At 35.0% G+C, this 11,411-nt stretch overlaps 2 protein-coding genes and 1 non-coding gene across 3 annotated transcripts; 2 read left to right on the top strand and 1 right to left on the bottom strand.

The window, feature by feature from the left end:
- Positions 1 to 797: 797 nt before the first annotated feature.
- Positions 798 to 3,548, top strand: LOC145614694 (uncharacterized). Its single transcript, XM_081669767.1, has 2 exons — positions 798 to 946; positions 1,397 to 3,548. Exon 2 carries the CDS (start codon positions 1,406 to 1,408, stop codon positions 3,227 to 3,229), a length of 1,824 nt encoding a protein of 607 aa, XP_081525893.1. The 5' UTR covers positions 798 to 946; positions 1,397 to 1,405; the 3' UTR covers positions 3,230 to 3,548.
- A 733-nt stretch (positions 3,549 to 4,281) lies between these two features.
- On the top strand, positions 4,282 to 4,354 carry TRNAR-CCU (transfer RNA arginine (anticodon CCU)). Its single transcript has one exon. It is a non-coding gene; the product is annotated as a tRNA-Arg (tRNA).
- A 1,768-nt stretch (positions 4,355 to 6,122) lies between these two features.
- LOC145613591 (oligopeptide transporter 2-like) lies at positions 6,123 to 9,891 on the bottom strand. The gene is made up of 6 exons (XM_081668692.1): positions 9,418 to 9,891; positions 8,417 to 8,514; positions 7,733 to 8,308; positions 7,316 to 7,568; positions 6,927 to 7,109; positions 6,123 to 6,734 (listed from the first exon to the last, which is right to left on the bottom strand). Exons 1-6 carry the CDS (start codon positions 9,889 to 9,891, stop codon positions 6,123 to 6,125), a joined length of 2,196 nt encoding a protein of 731 aa, XP_081524818.1.
- Positions 9,892 to 11,411: the final 1,520 nt, after the last annotated feature.

The following is an 11,411-nucleotide window of genomic DNA, read 5'->3' as shown; positions in this document are numbered from 1 at the left end:
GTGGTCAACGGCCGCCAACGCTCATCGAACAACCACCCCAAGTTTCAAAATCAAACAAATTTTTTAATTTTTTCAAAAACAAATTCGTTATATCTTATGGACGACGACGAAATACCAGAATCACAACCTTAGACGTTCGTGAAGGCTCGTCAAACCGTACTGAATCGATACGTTGCTATAATTTTTTTTTAAAAAAATTTGAAACCCAGGAAATGCCTAGTTTTTTAGAATACCCTAGGCTGAAACGCCTAGTTTTTTCGAAACATCCTAGGCTATTCGAAAAAACTAGGCGTTTCAGCCTAGGGTATTCTAAAAAACTAGGCGTTTCACCTCAAACGCCCAGATTTTTCATACAACCACACGGTTTTTCGCACGAACTAGGCGTTTGAGCCTAGAACGTGCGAAAAATCTAGGCGTTTGCCGCGAATTTAGAAAATAAAAACATTTTCTCCGTCGGCGACCGACTTCCCTTTATCCTTACTCATCATAATTACCGCAGCTGTATAGATCGTGAAACCGGAGGTAAGGAGTTGGTGGTTAAAAGAGGAGGAGGAGGAGGAGGAGGTGGTGGTGGTAGTGGTGGGTAGTTTGGAGAGGGGGGTAATTTTTTTTATAAAAAAGGTAAATTTGTAATTTAAGTTTATTTTGCGGGCATTAGTTTGATATTTGAGGGCGATGTTTAGCTTTTCAAAAAAAAATTGGGTTGTACTGTAATGTTTAAAACGAACTAGACTAGAAAGCCCAAACAAAAGTGGGTACCCAGTAACGAACCGCCCTAATTGTCTAAAGACAGAGAGACAGAGTATACGTTGCCGTTGAATTAAACGGATATTAGAGCTTATACACGTGTACCCTTCCTTCCCTCTCTTTCCTCCATCGAAGCTTACTCTGAGCTCAGTTGAAGCGGCTTGTGAGCTCTCTCTCCTCCATTGAAGCAGCTTCTGAGGTAAGATTTTGTTTACATATTCATCGAATATTAATTTGACAAGGTAGTCTTATTCGTTAATTTAATTGTCAATTGAGGGTTCTTCTAAGGTTTATAATTACTAATCAAAATCGAGAAATTTTGCTGATATCATATAGTCATGTTAAGGTTCTTAGGTGAATTATTGAAATAATTACTGAAAGAAAATGACCAGAAATTTCGTTGATAGGTTAGTCATTTTAAGGTTCTTAGGTGAATTATTGAAATAATTACTGAAAGAAAATGACCAGAAATTTCGTTGATAGGTTAGTCATTTTAAGGTTTTTCTTCGGTGAAATTATTGAACTATTTGTTATAGTTACTGAAAGAAGATAATGAGAAATTTCATTGGTAAGTTCTGCTATTCGTAGTTCTTAAGCGAGAAGAATTTAATTGGAAATTGAGTCAAATTTGGTTGTCAATGTGTTGCAGAACCCTTGAATGTTAGGACGGAACTATGAAAACGGAATTTCTCTCTCTGGGTCCAGGGCGGCCGCCCCACCTGCCGCCTTGGCTCAGGGGCGGGTCTGTGAAAAGGTAATTTTAGCGTATAAGATAAGGAATGTTGAATTATCAGCTGATTTTCCTGAGTTGAAGAAGGATAATACTCATAATAGGGTGTATAGAAAACAGAAGAGAAAGTTGGTTTGTGCTGTTTCTAAGAATGAACCTATGGCTATCAATGGTAAGGTTTTCCACAGTGAGAGGAACTCTCGTGGGCGGTTTGAGGATGATAATTCATCTTTAGGTTCTGCTGTTCCGACTTATGATGAATACGAGAGCAATAATCATCTTCGTCGTTTGGTTAGGAACGGGGAGCTTGAGGAAGCCTTTAAGAATCTTGAAAGTATGGTTTATCGGGGTGATATCCCTGATATTATACCATGTACTAGTTTGATTCGCGGGTTTTGTAGGGTTGGTAAAACTAGGAAGGCCACTAGGGTTTTGGAGATTCTTGAAGAATCTGGAGCTGTACCTGATGTGATTACTTATAATGTTTTGATTAGTGGGTATTGTAGAGCTGGGGAGATGGATAATGCATTAAGGCTTCTTGACCGTATGAGTGTTGCTCCGGATGTTGTGACCTATAACACCATCTTGCGTAGTTTGTGTGATAGTGGGAAATTAAAACAGGCAATGAAGGTTCTTGATAGACAGATGGAAAGGGAATGTTACCCAGATGTGATCACGTATACTATATTGATCGAAGCAACTTGTAAGGAAAGTGGGGTTGGCCAAGCAATGAAGCTTCTTGATGAAATGAGGAGCAAAGGTTGTAAGCCTGATGTGGTCACCTATAATGTTCTTATAAATGGGATTTGCAAGGAAGGGAGATTGGATGAGGCAATTGATTTTTTGAATAGCATGCGATCACTTGGTTGCCAACCAAATGTAATAACCCACAATATTATCTTAAGAAGCATGTGTAGCACTGGAAGGTGGATGGATGCCGAGAAGTTATTGTCTGACATGCTTCAGAAGGGTTGTTCTCCTAGTGTTGTTACCTTTAATATACTCATCAATTTCTTGTGTAGGAAGGGGCTGTTGGGCCGGGCAATCGATATGTTAAATAAAATGCCAAAACACGGATGCACCCCTAACTCCTTGAGTTACAACCCTTTACTCCATGCATTTTGCAAAGAAAAGAAAATGGATAGGGCGCTTGAATATCTTGGTATAATGGTCTCTCGAGGATGTTATCCTGATATTGTGACCTACAACACTCTCCTTACAGCTTTATGCAAAGATGGTAATGTTGAGGTTGCTTTGGAACTACTGAATCAATTAAGTAGCAAGGGTTGCTCACCAGTTCTGATTACGTACAATACAGTTATTGACGGGCTCTCTAAGGCAGGAAAGACAGAACACGCCATAAAGCTTCTGGATGAGATGCAGAAGAAGGGGTTGCGACCTGATATAATAACTTATTCTTCAGTTGTTTCAGGGCTTAGTAGAGAGGGAAAGGTTGAAGAAGCAATTAGATTCTTCCATGAAATAGAAAGGATAGGAATTCAACCTAATGCAATTACCTATAACTCTATCATGTTGGGACTTTGCAAAGCTCGAGATACTGCTCGTGCTATTGACTTCTTGTCTTATATGATATCAAAAGGTTGCAAACCTACTGAAGCTACATACACCATTCTCGTTGAAGGTATTGCATATGAAGGTCTAACAGAGGAGGCTTTGGAGTTGCTGAATGAGTTATGTGCTAGAGGGTTTGTGAAGAAAAGTTCAGCTGAACAGGTAGCTGTAAAGATGTAGATCAACAGAGGCTAGTGAGTTAATGTTCCTGCTTTTTGCTCACAAACTATCGTAGTTCTATAATTGTTTACCCCTGCCTCTCTGTAGTTAGTGATGTCAGGATTCAATTTTGTTTGTGGTTTTGAGTCCTGCATAGTTCAATATCATGTCTTATGTAAGCTTTTGCTTATATAGTTTACATCACATCCTTGCACTTGTATAATATAAATAGTTTTGAGCTGATTTTTTTTTATCTCCCTCTTTCCTGTAAAAACTCGTGATTAGTTCTTTAAGAATATTGTTTAAGAGTTACCCGTTATTAACATGGGGACTCAATGAAGATTCATAAATTGCAAATTTATTCATTTTATTACAAGAGAGAACTTCTAAAGGTATAAGAGAAACAGGGAAGTGTATGTTCTATTAATTATATATCAAGGGACACTGTTATCTGATTAGGTTAGCTTTAAGACGCCTCTTTGATATTCTTATTATAGGCATGCAGTACAAGTAATACGAGTATTTTAGATTACGCTTCCAGCAACGTCAAATGGAACGTAATCTTCATAATGGCGGTCTTGTAGAGTTGTACGGAGTAGCTTATAGCAGAGTATCAAATTGCTTGTCCCTCCTTCAAACTCTAACTCATGCAATAATTTAATAAGACTTGCATCAGGACTTAGTTGTGATAGGCTCAAGTATTTTGAGCTGTACACCATTTTTACATGATTAGATTAGTCGGTAAGTTCACATTGATATGGACCAAGACACCATATCACTATATCATTATCTAGTCTGTTTGTTTCTGGAATTCGCTATATAATTAACTAGTCATGTTATCGTAATTAAGTTTGTAATGTGAGATAAATACTGATAACAAAGTTATGAAAGTTAATATATTATGTATTATGAACAACAAATGATTTATAAATACTGTATATATATGATTATATATGTAGAAAATACAGGCAAACAGCTAAAAATAACAGTCCTGAGCTGATTAAAATGAGTATGATGTGTAATTTGAGATATATAAATATTATTTATTACACTATATATATAGCTAGATTATGGCGCCTGTAGCTCAGCGGATAGAGCGTCTGTTTCCTAAACAGAAAGTCGTAGGTTCGATCCCTACCTGGCGCGTTTTCGAATATTTCAACTATATGTGGACATGATTAAATTTTGCTATGCGGCTGTGCCCCCTTCCATGTTCTTTTACCCTGCTGCAGGACTGGCAACTGATATATATTTGTTTTGCTACTCGTAATTTTTTACCCGTAACCATGTACGAGTGTAATGTACTACTGATAGTATAGTAACCATGTACGAGTACAATGTAGTAATGTACTACTGATTGTATAATAGAAATGAACTGTCAGCCTCACCACTTGACTACTTGAGCAAGGGTTATGGTTCTCTACAATCCATATAAACTAATAAACACAAGCGATTCCATCCAAAAAAGTATCTTTGGCAACAAAATATCAGAAACACCAACTTCCATCCTTCAAATGTTTCAACAAACATAGATAAAAAACTACAATAACACTTATAAAAATACTACGTATGATTAAGCATGACAACAACTAATAATTTCCTCTACCACACAATCAAAATCCTGAAGAGTGATGCTGATCTCAGTCCCCACAAATTTTTTTCAATATAATTACAACAAATAATTTCCTTCTTTGTGTTTTTCTTTTCTCTTTCTTCCTTCATACTTGTACAATTCAGCAAAATATACATTCTTACATAAATTCCTTGTCACAAATTGATAAATTACACGAAACAGATAACGCGAAAATGGAGGGGGATTCATCAACATATCCTATCAGAGAAGACATTGAAGGGGAAGGGAAAAGAGTTGGATGTGGGGGCTGCTTGAAGATGAAGCTTACAAATGTTCCAATTAAACATATTTGGAAGAAAAGTAAGAATTACATAAAGCAGACTAGTAAAAGCTGCAGTAATGCAGTAGCAGCAACTAATGTTTGTATTCCTCAACCAAAGAAGGCCTTATTTCATGATGATTTCAGGTATGATGCATTAAGCTATGCCCAAAACTTTAATGAGGGTGTAGTTGAATATGATAATCAAGATGATTATGATCATGGGTTTACTTCCAGATATGCTGTATCTTCAGGTTATAAACAAACTGGGGCACTAAATAATTTATGATTATTGTTATTATTGTCAAATTTGTCATCTATTATTGTATAGAAAGCATACAATACAGTGATATACGAGTGTTAATTATACAGGGCATTTATTTATTGAAGATGTGATTATGTCATTATGCTGTACTTTTAATGCATGAGTGACTACTATGTCGTCTATGTGCTATATCTAATTGATTGAAAGAATAGAATTGTTTGGTGGACTTCGAGAATTCATGTTTATAGCTCCTAATTACAAGCACTATTGACTTTTGAGATTAGAAAAATCGAAACCAAATTATTGCGAATAATGAGAACCTTGCAAACGAGCTCCTAAAAGCTATGACATTAGCATCACATATATTGGTGTAACCCTCTCACAACCCTTGAAATAGGAGTAGAATTTTTGAGGAATAATGAAAAGAGGAATGACATTTAAAATTTTGACAGGTTTAGTGTGAACTGATATACTGCATCAGATTTGCAACAGGTGCACAAGTTTTATGGGTTATCTGCAAGCATAACAGAATTATAACAGAACTTTCTATAACACAATATCAACGTCAGTTGATGCTTGTGATTTTTAATAGCTTGCTAATAAGTGATTATTTATACAACTTAAATGATGAATGATAGATGGAAGAATCATAAAGAAATCTTCATATAAAATTAATCTTGTTAATTTATAAGTACCTACACAAGATAACAATGTGGGGCAAGTAACAGTCCTAACATGAATTCTCCAAACTAAAACATCAAAATACAGGGCAACCATCAGACACTACACCTCTAGCAGTAGGGCAGCTAGGAAGGTCACAATATTCAGACCCAGAACCCCACCATGTAATGCCTCCAATCTTTCCAAGGGCAAAGTAAAGGAGTACAGTCATGAAGGCCACCCCTGCATCCAAGGCTGCGGAGAGAATATAGTTGTACTTCTGCCACCACTTCTTCCTGTAACGCAACACAACGTAGTTGAAGATAAACCCGATAAATATCCAAGTGGTGAAGTTGATGGCTGAGGCGGGGGGCATGTTGCCTGTTGAACCAAGGAGCACAGGCAAGTTGATGAGCGCGATCCACTTATGCTGAGGGAATGCTTTGTGTAACAACCATATAAGAAGAGGGCCTACAATTCCCACTAGGAAGAACCAATTTATGGATGAGTAAGTCCCCAAGGATCCAAACATTCTTCTTGGTCCGAGTAAACCCCAAATGACTGATGCATCGAAGAATACATTGTCGTTTGGACATGTCCAAGTGCTACCTGGAGGTAGGAGCTGGTCTTGGCATATGTGGGGGACTGTGTTTAAGAAATACCATGCTGCTAATAAATTGACTGTTCCTGCAATAATAGTTCCAATGAACTATGGTGAACAAAATAGACCTATTAGATTAGTCACAGGGTTAAAGAAGCGTGTTTAAGAACAGATTAAAAGTGAAATAGTAATAACTGATAAAGTATAGCTAAGATTTTTTATCAGATAAGCTGCTTTAAGCCAGAAAAAAATAACTTATATAGGACATATCCATATAATTGTATAATCATCAATACGTACCTGAACCAAGAACATTGATCGTGGAGGGACCTTCATGTAATGGCCGAGCTTGAAATCATTAAGGAAGGACACAGCTTGTGCCATACTCATATAACCATATGTTTTGAAGCAGACATTAGCTATAGGTCTTCCTGGTAGAATCAAACCCATTAGATACTCTGTGATGACATTAAGGCCTGGTGTCTGCACGTGGGAAAAAAAATTTCCTATCAGTACTAGTGTTATTAGAACCTCATCGTTCATATGGTTGAGACGTTCCACCAAATACCAATTGCCCACACTTCAATAGTATAACTAATCACCTCAATACCAGATGGTCATATTGGAGGGATGCTAGTGTAAGTACTTCATATATTATAGATCAGTATAGAGGTAAAGTAGGTGCTCACCTGATTAGTGGTCGCGGTAATAACACTGACAGGAAGGGTGAACAAAAAGGCAAGGCCTGCAGCAAAAATGAGTGCCCACCATGGCATTTGGATTTGATCTTTCATAAAAATGCAAAGCACCAAAGAAAGAGCAAATGATGCTACTAGTAGAATGTAAAACCACCAGTTAGGAATGTCCTTGTATCTCTTCATCAACTTGGTGTGTATATCTTCCTTGCGACTTGATGATGCTCTGAATTGGTTATATATGTCCCTGCATAAAATAATCGAAACTAGTTTGAGTCGAACTTTTAATCAGCAAAAATCAGTTTTGATCATTCAAAGTGCACCAAAGCATAATACACTTCACACTTAGCAAAATTCTATAAAATGAGATTATTTTCAAATGACTAAGCTGGACTTGTAAAGAATACTTACTTGCCATTGAACAAGGCAACATGAGTTAGAGTAGCCACAACAGCAGCAAACCCAAGGCCGTAAGTAAGCGCAAAGAACATACTCAAGTTAACTCGTCCATACTTAGCGTACGCACCCAAATCAAGCTCAAACTTGTTATTCACAATGCCTCTAACATCATACCTCGTCCCAGCAGCATTAAACAAATGTGAAGAAAAGAAGGGAAAAGTCTTAGCATTATACAAATTGAACCCCCAGTATGCAATTGGTATAACCAAGTACATGATCAAAGCATAGCCCACGGCTATGTTAGCTATAGCGAAAAATGGAGTGACTAGAGGGCTGCCATTGAAGGCAGCCACGACGTTCCAGTCAAAAGCAAACGCCCCAATTCCAAGTCCTTTAATTCCTGAACCAATCTGGTGAGCTATGACAGATTTTGGGAAGACCAAGCATATAATTGCAAGATTTGATATTGTTGGGAAAAGGTAACCAGGGACTAATTGCCAGGAAAAGGCACATATTAGTGCTATTGCAAAGAATTGGCTTCTTGTTAGGCTTTTATCTGATTTACTGTCTTGCTTTTCGTGTAGTGCCCTGTAACATACCAAATCATATGTGAGTTCACTCCAACGGAAAATGAGTAATCAAAGTGTCGAGGATTCAACACGGAGTACTAGCTAAGGAGACATAAATAATGCTTACCGGAAAAGTGAAACTTGAACAAGACTACCAGGCCACCACATTTCAGCTGGATCAACCACATACTTTCTTAGTATTCCTGCCCAACCATAACCAAGTACCTGCATTGATACATACACAAATAAAATTATAATTAATACATTATCATTTTTTCAGATATATGGCCACTACAAGTAGTTTTGTTACCTGTACAGAGATTTTTTGGTTCTTTAACTAAGCTAAATGCATGAAATTAGTAAATACTTACATATAATGCATTGTATCAATGTTTTTGTTAAGAATTATCATTTTAGGCTTTTTAGTTTTCACTATATAATTATTATAAATCCTCTATGAAACTTAAAAGATAAAGTTTATCTAATTACATGTTTTTTCTAAGATAAATACAAAGAGTATTGCAACACTGTGAAAGAATTAGAAACTAACCTATTAGTTGATGTTTATAGCCCAAAAAATCCCAATAACATTCTTTAAAGAGGAATTGAAGAGGACCAAGAGATACATGGTGTGGGGATTTTCATTATTATAATATCATAGTTAATAATTTCATGAAATTACTCATAAAAAAATCAATAGTTTTGTTTATATGTCCTCAAAAGACTTTTTATACACCCAAATACAATCTTACTGATATGCCCTAATTACAATGCCTTTAAAAATTAGATACAGCTCTTATGTAATATTCTTTTAAAAAAGGTTTTAATCGATCAACATAAGTCTCATCTAGTAAAAAAAAGCCGATTTTAACAAGTAGAATTAGGTTTAATTCAGTAACAAAGGACTTTAATTTGAATGAGTAAAAAATGTAAAATCATGAACAAACACAATCAATGAATCAAAAAGATTCAATCATAGACTTTAATTACTTAATAGAATTATTGAACATAGACTTGTTTGTAAATTGCTTCTCTAAAATTTGTACAAACAACTAATTAAATTAAAAAGAAAAGAAAACAAGATCATATTATGGCAAAATAAAAAATTAAAAAAAAAAAAACCCTAACCTGAGTGGTGATAATAAGGATCCAACTAGCCAAAAAAGTAATCTTCCTCATATAAAACACCTTAATAATATCAACAATACCAACAGCATAAGCAGTACCACTCCCAAAAGCCGAACCAGCATTAGCAAACATAGAGATCAAAACATGTTCCTTCATATTAAAAGGTCCGGGATTAAACGAAAACTCCCATCCTCCCAACTTAAACTTTCGAGTCGTAATTGTACGCTCCATCAACCTTCCTATAGGCAGCGTCGCAACCTGAATGGTTATCATAGTGATCACCAATGGTTGGTCTTGGTAACTGAAATATGTATTCAAGAATGATAGTAATACACATGAAATTATTCCTAGAAACCACATTCTGAAGGTCCATACTGGTAATGTGTGATCGTCTGTGTTTGATACTGTTAATCGAACTTCTTCGACTGGTGAATTTTCTTCTTCTTTGCCTTCTATGTTTTCGGTTTCCACCATTGTTGTACAGTTTTTTTTTTTTTTTTTTTCCTTTAAATTTTCTTCTGTGTTTTTTGTAACGTTGGTTTGAAATTTATATTTTTGCTAGGGTTTCATGAAGGGGTTTCAGAACTTTTATTTTGGGTGGAATTTTTGAGAGTAAGAGGGATTTTTTTTAATTTTTTTTTATTCTTTTTAAGAAAAATAGGGATTTGTTGATAATAATGTATTAAATTGGATCTGGTCTTATTTTTGGATAGAATCATATAGATTTTTTTTTAGAAGATTTTTATCTATTGTTTTTTAGCCAAAAACAACTAATAAAAATTATTAGGATTTGACTTTTTAATTAGAAACAGCTAAAATTGATCAAATATTCATATTACACATTGATGACATTTAGGGCATGTTCTAATTGACTAAACTGAGTTGAACTGAACTTAACTTAACTTAATAATACACTCCATCTTCCCGTCAAACAAAAAAAAAAAAAAAAAACTTAACTTAACTTATTGGAGCTGAACTGAATATTTCATGAGAGAAGGAAATTAAGAACTGAACTGAAAATAATATGAAGTGATCAGACCCTTACTGTTATATCCTTATTTTATACTTATTGTAGGGTTTTTTTTTTTTTTTTTTTTCCTTCTTTTTTTTTTTGTGATTTTTTCAACATATGAGAATATGGTTAAAATTAATTGCACACACTGTGGCTATTGTGTATTTTGATATGTAGTAGCAAAAATTTGAAACAAATTCACCATATCAATATGAAATCATGTCTTTTGTTTACACAAAGACTAAATTAAATGGAATTCATCTACATTATAATTCTTGAATTGGAACTTAACATTAGGACTATAGGAGTATAAATTTTAATCTAAGCGATTTCAATGAACCTAATAGGTATTGCGTTTGACAGAATGACAGCCATAAACCTAGCTATTAATTGGCTGTCTGGCTGTAGGAGACTATGGTGAAAATTGCAAAAACTGATCACATTCCATATTGGTGAGGATGTACATCCTTATTATTAACAAAGTTGATTTTTTTTTTTATTTTTTATTTTTATTTTTTATTTTATTTCGAGCATAGAAAATTTGGTGAAAACTAATTTAATTGTGGATGCGGGCCAAAACCATTGTCACATACATTGAGTTTGTGACTTTGGGTTTGTTCATATTTACTGAAGTAAAGTGAACTGATTGGAGTTGAACTGAACTGATTGAAGCTGAATTGAACTGAACTGAAATGAAATGAAATTAAGCTGAAGTGAACAAACCCTTTGTGTACATAGTTTCATTTGTAAAGTTTTGGTGAATGGCTTTTTTATTTTTATTTATTTTATTTTTTTTGAGGAAATTTTTGGTGAATGTTTTTAATTGATGGTAACCAATTTTAATACAAGTATGTATCTAAGATAGTGTTTGAATTAAAGCACGCATAATATATGAATATTAAATTCAATGTTAAATGGCTGTCAAATAATTGTATGGTGGAGGCGTATACAAGGTGGTCACATTGTGCATTACGATGAACAT

This window comes from Chenopodium album, chromosome 25, assembly GCF_948465745.1.
Source record: "Chenopodium album chromosome 25, dcCheAlbu1.1, whole genome shotgun sequence".
In the NCBI taxonomy this organism is placed as follows: domain Eukaryota; kingdom Viridiplantae; phylum Streptophyta; class Magnoliopsida; order Caryophyllales; family Amaranthaceae; genus Chenopodium; species Chenopodium album.
Note: the sequence above shows the minus strand (reverse complement) of the source record. Positions and strands in the feature narration are given on the sequence as shown.

What these genes read in the sequence shown, in the direction of transcription:
- LOC145614694 (XM_081669767.1), top strand. Translation starts at nt 1,406, where the DNA reads ATGTTAGGACGGAACTATGAAAACGGAATTTCTCTCTCTGGGTCCAGG.
- LOC145613591 (XM_081668692.1), bottom strand. Translation starts at nt 9,891, where the DNA reads ATGGTGGAAACCGAAAACATAGAAGGCAAAGAAGAAGAAAATTCACCA. An exon ending in GTTGCCTTGTTCAATGGCAA is followed by an intron (nt 7,569 to 7,732) that starts GTAAGTATTCTT and finishes TATTTTATGCAG; the next exon opens with GGACATATATAACCAATTCA. An exon ending in GATCAATGTTCTTGGTTCAG is followed by an intron (nt 6,735 to 6,926) that starts GTACGTATTGAT and finishes TGTTCACCATAG; the next exon opens with TTCATTGGAACTATTATTGC.